The following is a 21,707-nucleotide window of genomic DNA, read 5'->3' as shown; positions in this document are numbered from 1 at the left end:
CAGATGCTTCATAAAGATAGAAGGGACTCATGGATTAGGAAGTAAGTATATATACATAAAACGGAATTGATTTCTGCTGACAGCCATCATTCTATCCACGATTTGATTAAAGCGTGAATGTTCGAGGCGAGGAGTGAGAGAAGGATGAGTAAGCACGAGATAATGCCCCAACTGCGACAGGGGAGGGACAGTGCTTGTCACCAGTGGGGCGTTGCTGGACTTGTGACAGCCGGTGCGGGAGGAACTACACCCCGGCACGCTCACTTGTCTCTAGGACGCCCCCAGTAGCAGCTGTTCTTTCCCACCTCTCTCCTCCAGGCTCCGTGACTATCACAGAATGTCAGGTAAGACGCTAAAGGTTTTTAGGCAGCCATGGAACTTTTGGTTATCGGTGTCGTGGATGGAGCGAATTCTGCGCAAAACCCTGGCTTCATACACGCCAAGAGCAACATTACCAGAAACTTTTTTTTTTTATTGATTTAATGTTGAGATTAGTTTTCTGTGACTTGCATTGCCTTATAATAACCTTCGTTGTACAGCTCATGCCATCATCTTGAAGAACCCCTCTACGCACCACGTTCTATTAACGCGAAATCGTAAACAGCAAATGGAGCCTGTCTTTGTGTCTGAAGTATACCCTAACATTCCATGTTTCTTTCTCACCGAACACTACATGATTCCTGAATTCCATCATGTTGGGGAAGGGGACTCCCTGGAGGAACTCCTCATTTTGTTTAAGGTTATAATACTTCGTGGACTCCCGCGACTCTGCTTCCGTTCTTTTCAACGAGATGTTTAATTGTTCATCACCAGTCAGTCTTCGGTCTCCCAGCCAGTCTCCAGTTTATTAGGCGTCTGATCTAGTTATTTGGGTTCTTGAGGCCTTCCTTTGAAATGATCATAACAACGCTGCCAAATGTTGTTCACTTCAGTTTGAAGACTATCATAAGGGAATGTTTGGAAGTCCTTGAAGTCACAGTGTAATCATAAAGAGAAATTTTAGATGATAACATTCTGTATCGATGTTTTTAGCTTATATGATTTCTGAGCATGATGTATCTCTACGAGTATAACTAGCAACACACAGCAAAAGTGGTTTGTATGTCTGCATAGTCTTTGGTTGTGCATGGAGCCTCTTCATGACAAGTATTTATCGTATCATTTTCTTGGCAGGCTATCCACAATACCCTGCGGGCCAGTACCCTCAGCAGCCATACCCTCCGCAGCCACCCACTGTTCCACCGCCATATCCTCAGCAACCACAGGCGGTAAGATTTAAAGTAATGTTGCCTGTTGTTCCATGTTGTGTGATAATGATAAATCCTTTTTCAGCAAGAGCGGCCCGTTGGCCTGAGTGACTATGTGGCATTCTCTTACCACAGCTCATTGTCATAGCCCAATGTTGACCAGGTCTTTGTGAAAAATATGCTCGTGTGAATTTCTTTTCTCTGCCTCATTTTCTTTTATAAGTTGCCTAAGTCGTAGCTGTTCATAAAGCGAGTGAGGAGTCACTTTGACGGGCCTGTATCACCGTCAGTAAAGCGGTATATTTTCGTCGAGAACCCCTCTCTTCAAAAGCGTCCATCATTCCTTTTACCTAGTTTGACTCTACAACCCTAGGATCCTAATCTTAAGCCTTCACCAACAGATTTATTACTAATTTCTAACGATTTCTCCATTTTTTCTTTACATTGCTTTTTCTTGAAAATGCGGCCCATGTGTTCCATCCCGTTAACTTATAACAATAGTCGTTAGGTTAAATTAAAACTGCATCATTCATCATATACTTTCCAGTCATCATATGATGTTTATTTCAGCCTAATGTAGAAGTTGTCATCCAGGAAAAGCGACCGCCTCCGATCGTGGTTCAGCAGGTGCCTCAGAGACCTGTCGTCGTCCACGAAACAGTGGTAGTAGAGGAAAGGGTAAGTTACCCCCTTGAGGGAAGTCATGACTGGTATTATTAAAATGATATTCACTGGAATATCATTTTAGTATTACCACCTGGTCTTTAAGTATGCGTAAAGTCTAGATATTCAATACAGGTTGAGGTAAAATTCGTATTTTTTTTCTCATGCTGAAAATCATTATCCACTTTTTTTTTTTATTTGCCATATTTTTTTTTTTTAACTTTTACAAAGAACTGATATCCAATTTCTGAGCTTTTTTTGCTCAGAGTTAATGTCAAATTTCTGAACTTTTTTCATCAAAATTCAATGTCCACTTTTTTTTTTACTCCCCCACCCAAGATATCTGAGCTTTAGATTTTATTACCATCCTTTTACTATATAAATGATATGCCAACGCTGTTTCTTAAGACATATTTGTGACCTATTACTCTTTTTTTTCCCCCTAGCATCATGGAGGCGTTGGAGGAACGCTGGGAGCTGCTGCCATGGGTATGGCCATGGGCATGGCTGTGGAATCGGCTGTGGGTCCCCACCACCATCATCACCACCACGGTCACCACCATGGCCACCACCACCATGGTCACCATCACCATGGTCACCATCATCATGGTCACCATCACTGGTAACCACCACGGCCACCAGGAGGTCCCTGTGGTCAACCATGCCTCAGATATATTTCGTCTTAAAAAGAACAATGACCTTGTTGATAGTCAAAATCTATCCTCCTTTCTACCATTGACACTGTATCAAGGGACACTTGCCCTTTGCCATCGAGGCTTCAGACGGAGGGGCCTGTGTGAAGATATAGATGCATATATAATCACTCACCCAGAGGAATGTGGCTTAAATTCATCAGTATATATCGTTTAATTATGATTTCATGTCTGTGAACGTTACAGTATAATGTTCAATGAACTCCAATCAATTAAGACATAGAGGGGTAAATTATTTCAACTGGTCATTACTTCCCGGGACAACAAATGACGTATGATCACACAAAGGAATTTATAATCACTTGTTGATTGCCTGCCATCTGTGTACATAATATATATTGACTTGTAAGGTAGTACTGTAGGAAATGACACATTCAATACTATTCAAATATTTGTAACTCAGGTTTATGATGTTATTAAGATTTTGTGATATCAGGTTTATATATAGGTTTATATCTTTGCAGTTGAGGTAATTGTACTTGTGATAATATGCCAATTATGTGTACATACTCTATCCATATCATTTAACTTTAAGAGTAATGATATATCATGATGCATGTGGAATAAGGATTCTGTGTAGTATATGACAGCTATTTATGATGCCATCTTTATGAAAATCAAAAAAAGATGTACAAAAATGAACATCGGGCACTTTGAAAAATGCATGAATGGCTTTTACTGTTCTCCTTTAATTCTTGGCTCACTCATGATGATGATGATGATAATAATGATAATAATCATTATTGATGTTTGTTAGGCTTTGATTTAACTCATCTGGTGGGGATGCCCTTCGGAAAAGCAATGCCAAGTCTGAGTTTATATATCCTTAGGTACTTGCCAACACATTTTATCGACCGACCAACCCTTCTGGGTGGATGAAGAGCTGGGTTGACTGTGGACCGACTGCTGCAACAAGGAATCGAACCTATGCGCTCGACCCTGGGCGGCCCGTGAATGAGACATGGTCTAGAACGCTGACAGGTACACTACGGGAGTCCATTTTGAAGGAGAGTATCTACACAGCTTGTCACCATCATCTACTGTTGGATTGCCAGAGGCATTTAAGAACCTTCGACTGGTTTCTAATCTATTACTGTTCATTGGTTTATTGTGGTCGAATAATGGCCAAGGATTCTCCTGGCATTAATCCCCGGCAGCCGATGGTTATGTAGATCAATAAAACTGAAAGTGATAAAATCTATGCGCCGTATAGGTAAATCGACTGAGAGAGGAGGAGATTAAGGGAAGCCTCTGTCTCGAGGGAAAAGATGTGTGCATAAGGTGGTGTGGGGGTTGAGCGGAAGCAATGGGCGGTTGGCTGGTAGGTGGAATCTGATGGTGGTGCTGAGGTTACCATTTGGACTGATAACAGTTCAGAGGGTCGTCATTTTTCTTTTTTTTTTCTTTTTTTTTTCTAGCTACCCAATCGGGGAACACACATTTGTTCTCGCCTTCTCTACCACGTCGCCAAATATTACCTTTTCTCATTTACATTAAGTCTTCCAGTTACATACTATTTTGATTAGGGTCTTTACCTCATTCCCCTTCTTTTGTGTGTGTGTGTGTGTGTGTGTGTGTGTGGATAAGCTTAAGAACATCACACCGTTCAACACCACCACTGGAGGAGGAGTACTCAAAGCACTTTATGAAAGTCAGACTGACGTACAGATGGCAAAGGCTGATTCAAGTCGTGAGAAATCCCTGGTGAGCCTATAATCCTTATCTTTATTTGTAAAGAAAAAAAAAACCATTGTTTTAACAGTTAACATTCGTGCAATAGCTTGCCAGCGTCCTGTACAACCAACAAAATAATGTAGGACCAAAAACATATATATATATATATATATATATATATATATATATATATATATATATATATATATATATATATATATATTTTACAACTATTCATAACTCTCACAAAATATATTAGCAATTCTCAGAGCATTACCCTTCTCCCACACACAAAAAAATCCCCGCAGCCTTCATATTTCACAACCCTCATAACTCAGTTAATGGTAATATGTAAACTGTTTATTGATTAATAATGTTCCTTGGATTGGTTAATCTCCCATTTAGCACGAGTGCGATGTTTTTCCATTATACATTTAGATTCACACTATGTTGGGTAAGTTTAAGGTTACGGAAAAATATCCCGATATCCATGTTCTTCCTTTTTAAGGCTTTTTGATTTAATAAAACGCCAAAGAACAATATTCAACGCCTAAGGGTGTTATTCGACTAAGCCTGAACCTGAGACACTGATCGGACACTGTATATACTGATTAGCAAAACAAATGGATGCCAAAATGTGAAAATGTATATTGTGTTTCATTACATATGTATGAATAGATCAGTCTATGATGAGTAGGATTATAGGTGAATGTACATTTTGCGATGTTTATATAAACGCTGTAGTATAGTAGTACCGTTGTATGTTGGTATAATAGAGACTTGTGTGCTTGTGAGATATAATTCGGCCTTTTCCACCTTAAGAGTATTTTGTGCAGACGTATTGATGATCGCAGGAAGTATGTTCAAGCATTATCATCTCTGCAGTAGAGTTAGATGTCAAGTATTCCTCAGAAGAAACATTTGTTCACTGCTGCAGAAGTGGCCACCCCATCTCTCTCCACAGAAGCAGTTTAGAAGCCCTCATTTATGCCAGCCCTGTTGTAAAACGTCCTCTGGTTTACAACGATATTATGAGCAGACCATCCGTAACTGTGGATTTTGGTCGTCCTTATCATCGTCTGGCAATAAAGAATTACCCACCTTAAAAACGATTGAAGATGTGGCAAAGTTTATCAAAGAGCGGACCCATAATATTCTGGTCATGGTTGGGGCTGGGATAAGCACTGCTTCAGGCATTCCTGACTTTAGGTAGGATATAAGATAGAACATATTTTAAGGTAGCATGTCAGCTTAGGTCTGCAACAGAAATATTTGGTATAAATTGATTTTGTTTTGTAGTTTAGTGCTTGGTGTGGATAAAAGAAGTGAAAGTGTACTTTTGGGTCTTTTTTTTTATAACAGTAGCAGATAAGTCAGTAGTAGGAAGGGTGATGATCAGTAAAATTAGTGGTGAGGGCGATGAAAATCAGGGAAAACGTGGGGTACGTAATGATAATGTAGGAAAAATGCTTGCAGAAATCAACAGAATCTATGAATGCTTTGCTTGAATTTCCCTAACAGATGAAATTTACCCAAGTTTTCAACTTGACGAATGTTGTTACGGATTTTTATTTACGACACTATGGGTGCATTAGTTCCTACTTCACTCTAGGTGCTTGAGGATTCTGACATCAGTGCTTTTGATCATATCACCGTTTCTTATGGACCGGCTATTCTCAAAGCTGGTTGGTGTGTAATGAACCATTGATGGTTATAAGCAGAGCGGTGAAGAACTGGTTTCAGCATGTCTCATGAACAACCAGTCTCAGAACATCTCATGAACAACTAGTCTCAGAACATCTCATGAACAACTAGCCTCAGCACATCTCATAGATAACCAGTCTCAGCACATCTCTTTTGATGTCATATTACACAAAAATTAAGAGGTGCCATTTTGAATATAGTTTGGTCATCCTGTCTGATGGATTGTGTTGATTTGCTGGAGCAGGTTCATTGCTGGATAACAAGGAGTGTACCAGAAGTGAGGGAGCTGTCCAGTAATGTTAGGTTAGCAATCATGGAATTACCCACTCTGGACGAGAGTAGGAAGGAAGAAAGAATCATGATAAAGACGTCTGAATGATATAACGAAGTAGATATTTTAATGTTTGAAAACTGCAAGTAAAAGATTAATAACAGGACATAGCAATAAAGTAAGAAGCAATTTTAAAGTGTGACGGAAAAATTCTGTAGTGATGGAGATGAAGATATACCGAACAAGATTAGAGAAGAAACTGTAAATTCATATAATATAAACTATATTGTCCATGATCTATCTTCCATCTTCTTTGTTAAGAGCAACATGATTTGGGCAGAAAATGCACTCTGCTTCATGCTTATAACATTGTTATAACCTATTTCACTGAATAAGAAAGGAGTTTCACAATTGTTGGGTCCCATTGTGTGTGTATGGTTGTGTTTCAGGTGTTGATTCTTCTTCTGTTTGTGTTGATTTGTCTGGTCTATTACAGGTCACCAGGGACTGGTCTGTATGACAATCTTCAGAAATATAATCTGCCATATCCTGAAGCCATTTTTGACATCAATTTCTTTATGATGGATCCTCGACCTTTCTTCACTCTAGGTTAGTTAAATTTTTAAGCTGAGTACCTGTAGTTATGAAAAATGAAACAGCTGTATTTTCAATTTGTAGGAAGTATTTAGAATAGATTGTACTATTAGCTCATTCTACATATTTTGAGAAACTTGCATACTGTGTAGTTGACAGACATATGCAAGCATGGACATGTGATGTATGATAGTTGTTTGTCCAGCAGTTTTTTCCACTTATTTTTTTTTTCAACTGTACGTAAACCTTTCTGTCTATATATGTTTGACAGTCTTCTCACCATTCACTTTATGGCAGGCATACAATGTCCAAGTTAGTTATCTTTGCACACAAAAGGTGATTAAAACAAGAAATCTACAGCATATTAATCTTACAGTTAATGCGTCATCTCTATATCGTTGCTGCGTCATCATATTTCAGTGCCTCTGAAGAATCCTTTGAACATGTTTTGTTGAGTCCTGCAGCTTTGTCATGTCTGTGATCTTTTTCACTTTGTTGTTTTCCATTATCCTTCTGCATGAACTTGAAGAGTGATCCTTGTAATAATTGTGATCCTGTAATTGTTTTATTCAAGTGAAGTTATTCACTCTGTCTTTATCCATCAGTGGCAATGATAGGTCCATTGACACCTGTGATGCAATTGTTTTATTCAAGTGAAGTTATTCACTCTCTTTATCCATCAGTGGCAATGATAGGTCCATTGACACCTGTGATGCCTCATCTGAATCCATTCAAATTTGAATTGGGAATTTCAAAATCACCTTTATTAGTAGGTGAGGAGTGTTATTATTCGCAATCACTAGCAGAAAACCCTATTTATTGTGACACATGATTGTTCGTTCATTACCATGACTGTTCATACAGGATAGAAGCCCAGTGAATGTTCACAGTGCCAAAAGACTCTCCATAAGGAGCCATTTTATGTGGTATATGATTCTTCATACAGGAGAAAAGCAATTCACATAATTAGATTGCCAAAAATTCCTCCCCTGGAGGAATACTCTAGTGGAGCATATTGTTGTTTATGCAGGAGAGAAGCCACTTAACTGATTATAGGACCAAAAAACCTTATACAGGAGTGGTCTAGTGTGGCACATAACTGTTCATGTGAGAGAGAAGCCACATGAATATTCACAGTGCCTGAAAGTCTTCTTCCAGAAGATTGATTTAGTGAGGTCATAGAGGAAAGAAGCCACTTGTTTACAGTATCAAAGGACCTCTCAGTTGATTCAGTTAGTGAGACACATGAAAACTTGTGTAGGAGAGAAACCATGTGAATTGCAGGTAGAATTTCTACTTAGGGTGTCATTTGATATGGCACATAATTGTTCACTCAGAGAGAAGCCATTCACATGTTCACTTTGTCAAAAGTCTTCTCCTCGAGGAATATTCTGGTAGAGCATATGACTATTCTTATAGGAGAGAATCCTCATGAATATTAACAGTGCCAAAAGACATACTTCAGGTGGAGTGGTCTAGTGAGGCACATGACTTCACAGTGCTAAAACACCTTCTCCAAGCAGATTAATCTATGAGGCACATGAATATTCATATGGAGAAAAGGTTTTTTGCAATGCTAAAGGACCCTTTCCTTGAAGATTCCTTTAATATAGCATGTGAATGTTCATATAAAAGAGAAGCCATCAGAATTTTCATATTGTTAAAAGACCTTCCAGAGTGGTACAGAGAACCATGTGATCATTCATATAGGAGAGAAACCATTTGAATGTTCACGGTGTCAAAAGGCCTTCCGCCAGAGGGGATCATTCAGGCTTCTCCTAGATGTGCACCTTCTGTTCACATGCCCATATCTCTGATGCCTGTAACACCTAAGCAATTCTGAAATATATCTTCATTGTCCTACCTTGACCCAGTCAGTCACCTGTCTTACCCAGTGCAGGATCACTTCATTGCTAAGAATTTATTACAGTACTCCTGGCTACCCCCAGTACCTGAGGGAGTTTTACCAGCACACTGATGGGCTGATTCACAGTGTATCTCAGCAAAATTGTCTTAGTGACCTTCTTGTCACTGTTTAATTTTTGAGAAAATTTCTTTCTTTCCAGCTCCTGCTCCTCCTCTTGAACATTCTTGGCTTCTCAGTCTTGTATGATTATATCAGGCTGCCCCTTAAGGTTGTAATGTGTAAAGAAGTATAGCTCTTTATATATCTGTAAACTATGCACCAAAGAACTTACTGGTTTAACCTTATCAAATTCTTTCAGCAAAATGAATTGTATCTTTTTATAAGCAGCAGTGGACTTAATCTGAGCCAGATTTTTCCCTAGTGACATAAAGTCCATGGGCCTGCCATCCCTCACCCTCAGCATTACTTAACAGAATATATCTTCAAAAAAAAAAAATGTCCATTTAAGAGTTCAGCTCACACTGTTTGTAAACAGGTGAGCTCCTTGTTGCCCCATGAGTGAGCTGGCACCAAAGATAAACAGCGTTAAGTGACCTGGTGGCTGTTTAGCTTTTTAGTACATGCTATGTGATTGTTCAGCAGTGGTAGTTCGCACTGCATCTTCTCATTATCTTATATCATAACCATTGATGTGGTGTAAGAGATCTTGTGCAGATGATTAGTTCCTTAAGACTAAGGAGAGTGATCTGGGTACTGGGATATCTTTACACTTCTGTGGTTGTGGGGGAACTGCTAGAGTGAATAGTATGACATGGAAAGGGATGTGTCAAGGTTTTTTTATGTTACCATTATTTATTTTAAGTAGGGCATTGTGTGAGATGAAAGCAGAGTTGGACAACTGCGGTGAAATACAAGTATTTTATATCCGTAGAAAAAGGTAGATTTTGAAGCTCGTAGATATTTAAAAACACAAATGGTAGTTCTGTGTTAAACATTTATATAAATTTTTTCTCTCTCCAGCCCAAGATCTCTACCCTGGAGTGAATTACAAACCAAATGAAACTCACCACTTTTTGCGACTGCTACATGAAGAAGAAAAACTCCAGATGGTTTACACACAGAACATTGATGGTTTAGAGAGATGTAAGATTTTTTTTGTATATTGATAATATATATTATTACTTCACACATGAAGCCTCCTCCAGCAGTATAGTTGCCCTTTTCAAAATCTTATACCATTATGATCATGAAGTATGTCTTATCCCTGCATCTTGTGCTTGTCTGAAAAGTCCCCACAGATATAAATTTTGCTGAGAAAGATACTGTACACTTTTCAGTTATATTGTTATACACCTTTTTCAAGTGGTTTTCAGTTATTGTTTACTTGATACCATCAGTATTACAAAAAGTGTCTAAATTGTATTTCATTTTGTCTGTTAGTTTCTTGTTTCTGAGGCTTGTGTTCTTCTTCAGTTACTTCAATTATGTTCTTTGGTTATCCTTCACCGCAAAATTGTGTCCTTGTTTTAGCCTATACTCCATAATATACAGACTCATGCTGAGAGCTTCCCTTAATTTTCAGTTTTTCTGTCATGCTTCATCTCAGTTTTGTTCACCCACTTAGTGATATCACTTTTTTAATGTTTCATCAAATTTAGCATTTTCTGTTCACCTTTGTTGAAGATTACTGATGATTATGTCTTCTCCTTTGGATGTTTCCAGTGGCAGGAATACCTGATGCAAAGCTTATGGAATCTCATGGTACCTTTGCTTCAGCATCATGTACCCTGTGTTACAAGATGCACGATGCTAAGAAAGTTAAGCAAGCCATCCTAGATGGAGATATTCCAGTCATGTGTGAATCCAATAGCTGTAAGGTAAGATTCTACAGGACAGTTTAATCAATAAGGGAAGAATTTAGTTTGGGTTAGATTACTTAAAAACAAGAGATGCTCTTTCTTATTGACTGTGCTAGAGGCTCTTCCTCTTGTTGATCTGTGGAGTTGTAAACTTTGTGACATTTATATGTTTTAAGCTATGCTCAGAAATTTTTTGTTACTAATGAAGAAGTATTATCAGACATTCTCTTCGCTGATTTAGGAATGAGGAATGTTTATTATATAGAGATATGAAGATAAGAATTAGATTGTTTTTGAATGTTTTAAAAATTGTTTTGAACTTGTGATATTTCGTATAGCTTTAAGGATCGTTAGACATTTTGCATTTATCAGTCTATGGATGAACCACCCACTAATTCATTAAAATCACCAGTTTTTGCCTGTATACACTGCTTATTCAGGCTTTATTTATTCTAAACAGCTTAATGATTACTGTTTTCATCTGGTCACATGAGCAACATTTATCAAAGGGGGTTGGAAGGAATATAAGTCCTGAATGATCCTCAGAGGTATGTGGAGACTCATTTCTGTGCATAGAAAGCAATCGAAAGATATCTCTGCATAAGACTCTCATCCAGCTTTGCTTAAAAGAGCAGTAACATTAAAATTTACAGAACTGGTTATTTTTGCCTCTTCCAATATGAAGAACGGGTAGATAATGGTTAACATTGCAGAGACAGCTACACTTTTGGTTAAACCTGTAAGCAACACCTCATTTCAGGCCATCTTTTTCTTGGCAAGCTCAGAAATTAAGTAGATTGGTGAAACAAAAGGTTGATTGCCATAATTTACTGATGATTTTTGGATGGAATAAGACATATTCCAGATGCAAGGACTGAGGAGGAGGATTGACTCTTTCAATAAGAGACAGCCTTAAGTTATGTAAATGGTATAAGGTGATTCCAAGTATCACTCCAACACTCTCAAATACTTCTTAAGGCATTCTCTGCCTACAGTGGTATTAACTCCAAATAAAGTACCAGAATAAAAGTGAATCAACTGTGGAGTCTAATTTGTATAAACATATTACATGTTTTATGATTTTTCAAGGTGCTGTTGTCTTGCTGACTTCACACTTCAGTCAATAATTGCATAAATTAAACCTAAAATGCTCTTTTATCCACAGGGTAAAGTGAAACCTGATATTGTCTTCTTTGGTGAGAATCTTCCAGAGCCTTTCTGGAATTACCACAATTACATTCACTTCACTGATCTTCTTCTTGTCATTGGAACATCACTGGAGGTAATTACTATTACTGTATATTAATTTCTTGTGTTTCTGTAAGAGAGATGACCTAACTTAAAAAGCATACGGTGTGAATTACTTTGTAAAGATTCTGAAGTCCTCCATACTTTGCAGGTGTACCCCTTTGCTGGAATAGCAGATGCTGTAGGATCAATGACTCCAAGAGTGCTGATAAATTTCAACAGGGTTGGTAGCTTTGGGAGTCGTGCCAGTGATGTTATTTTGACAGGTGACCTCAGAGACAATGTAATGAAATTAGCAAAGGCATTAGGTTGGGAAGAAAAACTCAAAGATCTTCAACAAGAATATGATAAAAATCATAGAAGTGAGGAATGATATGGAATTATAGTAACAGAGACAGTATTCTTCTTTGCAATAGGTAAAGACCTTTTAGGCAAGGACTTATAAAGTTTTGAGTAGTAGTTAGGTGATGTAGCATGAAGAGAAATATCCAGGAATACTTGACATGGATATCAAGTTACAGACTGTGACTTCAGTTATAGGTTTCCCTTTTTTATATAGTATACCAACTGATGCTCCTCAGATATATCAATTTTCAGCTCACTCTTGGTATGATTTGATACACAGTATTGCTATTCATTGAGAATTCATTGAAGTTGAAAGTGTCAATTAGATATGCTGGAGAATGTACTTTTGATTTTATTATTGATAGTCCTATGTGATAATACTTTCACTGATCTGCTGTTTCAGTAGCCTTCTTTTTTTCTGCTGTAGGTACAGGAGACCTTGAAATGATTTTTTCATAACTATGGACAGAACCCCATTAGCATCTGAGGTAGCATCTTCTTAGTAAGGGTTAGAACACCATCTTGCCCCTCAGAATTAGGTGTATCCACACATATACACCCTTCTTTACCATTATTATTCCTTCCAGGTCAGCTGATGCTAATTCATAGAAATTCAGTGACATAGTAGCTTACTTAGGTCTATAATGTCATGGGATGGTGATGAGGTGGTTCCATGGAACTATATATATATATTTATTATTACTCTTAATTATTGTATAAAACTGCAGTTTCCTGTGTCAGTGAGGTAGTGCCAGGAAACAGAGGAAGAATGACTCGTCTACTCATATACACATACATATACATAAATGCCCACATACATACAGACATATACATTCATACATGTATCAGCATATACATACATATACATTCATACATGTATCAGCATATACATACATATACATACACATATGCAGACATTATATACATTATGTACATATTTATACTTGCTTGCCTTCATCCAATCTCAGCGCTACCCCGCCCCACAGGAAAACAGTATCGCTATCCCCTGCATCAGTGAGGTAGTGCCAGGAAAACAGACAAAAAAGGCCACATTTGTTCACACTCAGTCTCTGGCTGTCATGTGTAAAGCACCGAAACCACAGCTCCTTATCCACATCTAGGCCCTACAGACCTTTCCATGGTGTATCCCAGACGTTTCACATGCTCTAGTTTAGTCCATTGAAGCACGTGGACCCCAGTATACCACATTGTTCCAGTTCACTCTACTCCTTGCATGCCTTTCATCCTCCTGTATGTTCAGGCCCTGATTGCTCAAAATCTTTTTCACTTCATCCATCCACCTCCAGTTTAGGGATAGGGGAGGCAGAATACTGCCATGTGTCTCTTACATGTCACAGAAAGTGACAGAGGGGCAAGAGTGAGTGGCTGAAAATCCTACCCTCCTGAATTTCTTTCTAAAAGGAGGAACAGAGAAAAGAGCCAAATGAGAATTTTTTTACATATAAGGCTCAGTCATCTACCCTGGATGCTACCTTGCTCCTGTGGGAAATAGCAAACAAGCATGAAAAATTAGTATTTATGTAAGATGTATAAACATTTTTTAGGTAAAAATGAATATGTTCTTTAATTATACCTTTTACATCCAGCATTATGGCACAGTCGCATAAATTCATACACATTTATATGTGTAATATAGTTTATTACATTTTGGTATATGACTGGGACTTGAGTAGCTATCATATTGGTAATACTAGAAACTCTGCCCCAAGAAGTCATTTATTACGGTTATAACAAGTTGTTAGAGTTTAATGGTGTATGAATGTTGCCAAGTTGGTGACAGGTCATAAGCTGCTTAGAGTGGTTTTGATACTGTGAAACTTTTGGTATGGTTGGCTCCATTGGCTTTATAATGCATTAGGGGTTTGTTTAGTAGATGATGCATCGTGTGTGAATGGGTTCTAGGATGAAAAGATATTCATAGATGAATATTGGTGGTTGGATGGTATCTTTCTAGTTTCCAGTTCTCTGTCTCTCTTTTCCTGTCTTTGTCTATCTGTCTGTCTGTCTAGCTGTCTGTCTGTCTATCTATCTATCTATCTGTCTATCTCTCTCTCTCGGATCATCATTAGAGGATGGCCACTTCCCTAACAGCTCACACCAATGGGAGTCATATCTCAAAACTGTATGAAAAGGATGGTTCAAACTTCACATTACATATATACTTTTCCATTGTCTTGCTTACATCCCTGTCTGGAGGACAGTGACTGGACCTTATGTATATTGGACTCAAAATGCATAGATTGTTGATGTCATTTGCATAGCTTTTTAACCTTTGAGAACTTATGACACAAAACTGAACAGCTATAAGAGGAGGGGAGAGGTAGGTAAGAGGAGGGGAGAGGTAGCTAAGAGGAGGGGAGAGTTAGATTACAAGAAGGGAGAAGTAGATTAGAGGAGGGGGGGTTGATGAGAGGAAGGGAGAGGTAGATTAGAGGAAGGTGGGAGATAGATAAGAGGAAGGGAGAGGAGATATATAGCCTATGTATCTATATAAGAAATACTTATATTGGAGTTTACAAGGATAGCTAGAAGAGTATTTTAGAAATAATGAAATATGGTACATTTTGATAGTTATGATTATAATGATAATCGTGATAATAGTGATTATGATGGAAACGATGATAATGATGATAATGATGACCTGAACCCAAGATCTTCATCAACATGGCCACTGACATAGTGCTATATTCTTCCTGCTTCTCAACCCTCTGCCCCTCTTCCTCCCTCCACATGCCTGTACATATACTGGACATTCCCAGTGACTTGCTGTTTCCTCTCATTGTTCTCAACATTTTTCAAAAGTCTTCCTCCTCATTCTTGACTGATTGCTTGGCTCTCTTGTACCTTTCTGTTGAGTCTTTGAACATTAGTTTACATTTTTGGCTTCTTTCTTATGTAAACACTTGGAATGTATACATACCCTTGTTTAGTGCCCTTCACCACTCCTGCTGGCCCCCTGTTGTCTATGTTCTGTACATTTCTTTGGTATACTAAGATTCTGTGACTACTCTGGGTCTAAACATTGTTGTTTTGGTATTTATCAATACATAAAGCCATTTTCTTGTTTATCATTGTTTGATATCTTCTCTTTTCTTTTCTCCTAGAGAACAACTCTAACTTACTTATCTACTGTTTAAACACCAGTTTACTATCCTGGCCAGTCCAGTACATATTTCTGGCTTGCTTTTTTGCCAGTGTTGGAGGTATTCTGTGTTATCTCGTAATGGAGGCCATCTAGAGCAATGAGACCTGGCAGGAGTGGGGACTGGCTCTATCGTCTAAGGGAGCCTCCCCACACACAGGGAATGTCTGATCTTCTCCTGTTATGGCCTTGCTCCACTACCTTGATGGCCTAATTTACTACTGTTACAGTGTTGTGCCAGCCTCCGTTGCAAGTGTAAATGGCGAAAAATGTGTTACACTCAAGTACTTTATGTAATAGTGGTTAACTTTTTTTTTTTACATTGGTCTTGACTTATATTTCTGTAAAGTGGCATAGCTATGTCTTCTGTAGATAAGGTACTTGGTTTGATGTTTTTTTTTATCGTAATGGCACATGGAATAGATGAAAAAAAAGTACTTTAAGCAATATGGGGTTTCATCAGAACTTTTATGGAAACTAAATGAAAACTGAATTTGTATAGAGGTTGTTACTTCTTGTCTCTTGTGTCAGTCATTAGTTTTACCTTTGACTAGATTCCCAGGAGATTCTTGTGATTCGTTGTTTATAATTGATTGATAAGGAAGAGAAATTAGGTTGTCAGATTTTTGAGTCTCTCATTGCTGTATCAATTATACAGAAATACTTCTACTGCATTTTCCTCTTAACATAGGAGATGTTGAGGGAATCCTTACCAATCTACAAACCAGTCTTAGTCACCTTCTTTCCATTACACCCATGCATGATCTTGCCTTCTTGCTAAACTCCCACCCATTCCCTCCCATGCATGGCCTTGCCTTCTACCCCAACTCCCACCTAAATGCTCCATTCATGGACCTTCTTCCTTGGCCAACTCCCACCCATTCCCTCCTATGCATGGCCTCGCCTTCTACCCCAACTCCCACCTAAATGCTCCCATTCATGGACCTTCTTCCTTGGCCAACTCCCACCCATTCCCTTGGTTGAATGGACCCTCTACTCTGACATTATTTATCAGGAACATAGTTTAAAACTCCCCTCACGTTACGAGGTTTTTGTCAAGCATCTTAGGTCTGTGTACCTCAGGGACAATGGGAATTCCAAGTTGCGTCTGTACCCATTTATCGACCATCCCCCGGGGCATAAACAGCTGGGCTGGCTGTGAACCGTCTTGTCTCTTCAGGATTGTAACCTGGACGGGTCCAGGCGTGATTCGTAGTCAGAGGCGCTGACCACTACACACCATGGAAGCTCATTGTTATATCATCTCAAATTGGCAAACTGTGTGGCTGTGGCAGTGTTGGAAAGGGGTCTTGTTGTGAAAGGAAAGGAAGAGAGAGAGAGAGAGAGAGAGAGAGAGAGAGAGAGAGAGAGAGAGAGAGAGAGAGAGAGAGAGAGAGAGAGAGAGAGAGAGAATAACAAATGATACCAGGTATGTATAAGTTCTTTCCAACACCTTCATCTTTCCCATCTTTACTCTCCTCCTTTCTGTCTCTTTGACCTCCTACCCCTCTACCTATCTTTCCCCATCCTTGTCCACACATCCTACATACCTTGATAACATCCCTTCCAATCCTGCTACTGACGTTACCCATCCTCCTTCCATCCCTCCCTGTCCTACTCCTTTCCCTGCATAACTTCCTGCCTATCCTGCTGCAATACTTGTTTGTCTTGCTACCATCCCTACCTATCCTGCTACCGTCCCTGTCTGTCTTACTACCATCTCTACCCATCCTACTACCACCTCTGGCTATCCTACTACCATCCCTGGCTATCCTACCACCACCTCTGGCTATCCTACTACCATCCCTGCCTATCCTACTACCATCCCTGGCTGTCCTACTACCACCCCTGGCTATCCTACTACCATCCCTGGCTATCCCACTACCATCCCTGGCTATCCCACTACCATCCCTGCCTATCCTACTACCACCTCTGGCTATCCTACTACCATCCCTGGCTATCCTACTACCACCTCTGGCTATCCTACTACCATCCCTGGCTGCGTGTACTCATACCAGGAGAATTCTTTCGTCCTCTTGATGATATTTCCACAATCTTTGACAACGTTCACAAAAGGGACCAGCAACTTGAAGGACCTTCTCCTTTAAGCTTTTTATTCCTGTTAACATTTAATCTCCAACCACCATTTACCAGTTGTGTGGGTTTAAGAATTTCTGGAAATTGTCCACTGTCGACTTTTCCAGGATATCTCACAATGATTTGAAGAATGGGCCCACCCGGGTCTTATATATGAGCTTTCCCGTATCGCGAGGGATGGAATTTCTTTTAAAGTCGTGGCTGATTTATTCGAAAGTAAATCAGTCTTGCTTTTTTTTTTATCATTGAGAATGGCTTTTTTTTTCTCCCTGTATTAAAGACCAGTAATAAAGGGGAATACTCAATGAATTAGGTGTACATAACATCGTATGTCGAGCATTTATACAATGCTTTCTCACCAGATTTAAGTGTGTGGATAGATCTTAAAGCTTTTTAAGTTTGTACGTTGGGCACAGTTTGTGATACTCCCTTTTCGTGTATCTTGAACAGTCTTTGTCGTGTGTCTGTAGCAGTCTTCGTTATGTTTCTCTTGCAGTGTTTGTTATGTGTCTGTAGCAGTGTTTGTTATGTGTCTGTAGCAGTCTTTGTCGCGTGTCTGTAGCAGTCTTTGTCGCGTGTCTGTAGCAGTCTTTGTCGCGTGTCTATAGCAGTCTTTGTTATGTGTCTGTAGCAGTCTTCGTTATGTTTCTCTAGCAGTTTTTGTTATGTGTCGGTAGCGGTCTTTGTCGTGTGTCTGTAGCAGTCTTTGTCGCGTGTCTGTAGCAGTCTTTGTCGTGTGTCTGTAGCAGTCTTTGTCGCGTGTCTGTAGCAGTCTTTGTTATGTGTCTATAGCAGTCTTCGTTATGTTTCTCTAGCAGTGTTTGTTATGTGTCTGTAGCAGTCTTCGTTATGTTTCTCTAGCAGTGTTTGTTATGTGTCTGTAGCAGTCTTTGTCGTGTGTCTGTAACAGTCTTTGTCGCGTGTCTGTAGCAGTCTTTGTTATGTGTCTATAGCAGTCTTCGTTATGTCTCTCTAGCAGTGTTTTGTTATGTGTCTGTAGCAGCCCCCTGTCATGCGTTTGTCATTGGCGCTTGTGTCTGTTATGCTACTGTCACTGGCACTTGTCCATGTCATACTGGTGCCATGTGTTATGTATGTCATTTCTACTCATGTCCATGACATGCTGTGGCCTTTTCCCACTGGTTCCTGTCATCATTTATCATTTCCTCTTAATCATCTCCGTCCCATCTGTTCCCTTCGGCCTCAGGTTCATTTCCTAACTGGCCTTCGTCATTCTGGTGTTCATTTTCCCCCGCGTCTTATGATCACGCTGGGACTGTCTGTCACTTCCTCGTGGGCTCGCCAGCAAGCAGTCGCTGAGCCAATGCTAACCCTTGACTACCAAAGTTTGCAACAGTGACTGCTGATAATCCTATCATGAACAGACTTATAATTAGTCTCGAGTTTAGCCTCCCAGAAAGAAGTTTTAATCCGGGTCTGGGATGAATGATAGAATATCCCTAGTCGGATTTAGGTTATTCGAAGGTTCCAAAGGTCCGTGAATTTTCTGTATGCAACAGTGGTGGATGATCAGTGCTTCAAACAGTGATCCAGTGTTTTAAAAAAAAGGATTCAGTTTTCAACCAAGGGCACCAGTGGTTCAAAGAAGGATTCATTGTTTCACGCGGAGTTCGAATCTCTCAACAAGGGCTCCAGTGTTTCAAACAAGGATTCATTTCAACCTAGGGCTTCAGTGTTTCAAACAAAGGGCTCCAGTGTTTCAGAGAAGGGTTCATTGCTTCACCCGGAGCTCCAATCTCTCAACAAGGTCTCCAGTGCTTCAGTCAAAGCTCTATTTTCTCCAGTGCTTCAGTCAAAGCTCTATTTTTTTCAACCAAGGCTACATTTCCTCATCTAAGTCTCCACTTTTTTAAACCATGGGTTCAGTGCTTCACCCAAAGGCTCTTTTGATCTTTCCAAGGCTTCATTCCCATTTCCAAAGCTTCAGTGTTTCAGCCATGGCTTCAGTATTTTTCATCCAAGACTCCGTTTTATTTTATTGGCTCGCAACTTTCGTCCATCAATCAGAGCAATAAGGCTGCCAACACAGCTAAGAGCCAACATTAACCTTTGGTCCATTTATCAAGATAATTAACTTCCCGGCGTATTTTTAGCTGGCAGATGGCTGGTCCATCTCATTATAACTCGGGAGGAACGCAGAGGATGTGCATTATAGTTGTCTATACGCCATATGGCGTAATGGAGAGGATGTGCTTCATAGGCGTCTACGCCATCTTTATATCCTGAGCCTCGTCCTCAGAATTTAATTATGAGGGGGACCCTAACTACCCCCAGAGTACCCCGAAAGATCCAGCAGGTGCTCTGGATCCAAATATTTTTTTTCCCCCTAAATTCGCAGAGATCGAGCGGGCGCCGTGTTCACCGTGGGACTATCACCCATCAAGACGTTCCATATCTCCCTCAGTGTAATATAGTGGTATGCTTATGGCAGCCCCCCTGGTTGGGACCTGAGCTCACGAGGCCGCGAAGAATCTCTCTCTCTCTCTCTCTCTCTCTCTCTCTCTCTCTCTCTCTCTCTCTCTCTCTCTCTCTCTCTCTCTCTCTCTCACACACACACACAATGAAGAGCTTTAACCTGCTTTATGTCATATTTCTGAAACTTGCGATCTCGAAGAACTTTGGCTATCTCCGAACCGGAACGTAAATAGGAAATAGGTAGATAGGTCATAATAGGCTAATTGGGAAATTCATGAATAAATCATAGCAGAATGGGAAATAGGAAATAGGAGAGTACGTCGTGATATAAAGAGAGGTAGGAAATATGTAAACATATGTAGGATGTACCTCAATGCATCATAATGGGTAAAATAGGCAAATGTGTATATACATCATGATAGGCAAAATGTGTGACATTTCAGTGTCTCGTAATATTTACGAAAATTCTTTCGTCCTTTTTACTACCACTGCAGACCATGGCCAACCAGAGCCATGGAGTTATAACGAACCTTCGTGATCCACACGAAATTTGCATGTCGGGGAACGAACAAATTACGAAGTGTAAATATATGTATGTAAATATGTAAAGAAAATAAAAAAGAACGAAAATGTAAATGAGTGTTGCGGGAGTCATTAAACTCCAGGTGGGGTTAGAATGAGGAGGAAAAAATATCCTCATGGTCGAATGACAGTCATTTATCTTTTGGAAATTAAGGCATTAGGTGAGGGCTTGCTAGGACGTGTGTGTGTGTGTGTGTGTGTGTGTGTGTGTGTGTGTGACTCTTTTCGTACGGGTCGTGGAGAAGCCTTTTGGCTGTTGACGACGCGTATCCGCAACACCAGAGACACTTTTATTGGATGTACTGTTATGAGCGACCTTGACGCTGACGTAGTGAGAAGGGGTGCAGGAGGCGAGAGAGAGAGAGAGAGAGAGAGAGAGAGAGAGAGAGAGAGAGAGAGAGAGAGAGAGAGAGAGAGAGAGAGAGAGATGAGAACGTCGAGTCTGGTGTGCTGTGTGTGTGTGTGGCGTTGGTGGTAAGTCGTATATTGTGTCTTAACATGTAACATGTATGTACCTTCATCTGTTGTATCATATGTACAAAGACCTTGTCACATACAGGCCTTCCTTATTATCACGTTTCGTCTTAGTGTATGAAAGTCTACTGTATTAATACAATACAGGCCAGATTTATAGACTTGATGGACCTTCCTCTCTATGGAAGACAGTGAGTCATGTAAAGAGACAGGTGTCCGTCAGGGACCCACGGTGATTGTAGGAGATGAGAGACAGGAAGGTGTCATATTACCTGACGAAGATGGGAGACAGGAAGGTGTCATATTACCTGACGAAGATGAGAGACAGGAAGGTGTCATTTCCCGACGAAAATGACACATGGATGAGCGAAGAAAGTGTCATATTACCTGACGAAGGTGAGGGAGAGTAAGGCGTCATATCACCCGACGAAGGCGAGAGACAGTAGACTAAGGCACTTCAACATCCACTCAACCCGACGTGGTCACAAGAACCTTCACTTTATGACATATTTCTCGACTCCTCGTCTCATCATGGACCCCGGGAGACCTCGTAGACCCTCCAGTGTGCCGAGGTAAAAAAAACTGTTCCTAATTTAGATGCAAGAGGCGGACTTTAATCTGTCGGAGACCATGATACGTCCGCACTGGCTCTGAGGGTAAATATTTCTGGAGAGTCACTTGAGGGGGATATTGCCTGGCACTCCTTGGCGATCTCTCTCTCTCTCTCTCTGGCACCATTGCCACACAAGGCCCCACTCTGGCAAGATCAC

The 21,707-nt window shown here is 40.0% G+C and overlaps 2 protein-coding genes across 4 annotated transcripts in view; both read left to right on the top strand.

Annotated features, from left to right (window-relative positions):
* The first annotated feature begins 187 nt into the window (after positions 1-187).
* Positions 188-3,288, top strand: LOC139765150 (uncharacterized). Its single transcript, XM_071692344.1, has 4 exons — positions 188-344; positions 1,174-1,268; positions 1,818-1,925; positions 2,357-3,288. Exons 1-4 carry the CDS (start codon positions 338-340, stop codon positions 2,534-2,536), a joined length of 390 nt encoding a protein of 129 aa, XP_071548445.1. The 5' UTR covers positions 188-337; the 3' UTR covers positions 2,537-3,288.
* Positions 3,289-5,005: 1,717 nt separating this feature from the next.
* LOC139765149 (NAD-dependent protein deacetylase sirtuin-3-like) overlaps positions 5,006-21,707 on the top strand; it is a 120,304-nt gene continuing 103,602 nt past the window's right edge. For 2 of the 3 annotated variants that reach the window (XR_011716588.1, XM_071692343.1), the window contains exons 1-5: positions 5,006-5,506; positions 6,769-6,881; positions 9,754-9,876; positions 10,456-10,610; positions 11,758-11,874. Coding sequence is in view for 2 of the 3 variants with exons in the window: in XM_071692343.1 (XP_071548444.1) it covers positions 5,007-5,506; positions 6,769-6,881; positions 9,754-9,876; positions 10,456-10,610; positions 11,758-11,874 (1,008 nt within the window). In the remaining variant the exon portion in view is untranslated. Of the gene's footprint in view, positions 5,507-6,768; positions 6,882-9,753; positions 9,877-10,455; positions 10,611-11,757; positions 11,875-11,991; positions 13,762-21,707 lie in introns of those variants that run through there. The other variant, XM_071692341.1, reaches the window with a different exon arrangement.

Source organism: Panulirus ornatus, chromosome 53 (genome assembly GCF_036320965.1).
Source record: "Panulirus ornatus isolate Po-2019 chromosome 53, ASM3632096v1, whole genome shotgun sequence".
In the NCBI taxonomy this organism is placed as follows: domain Eukaryota; kingdom Metazoa; phylum Arthropoda; class Malacostraca; order Decapoda; family Palinuridae; genus Panulirus; species Panulirus ornatus.
The sequence above is the reverse complement of the archived record's forward strand: the minus strand, read 5'-3'. Positions and strand labels throughout refer to the sequence as shown.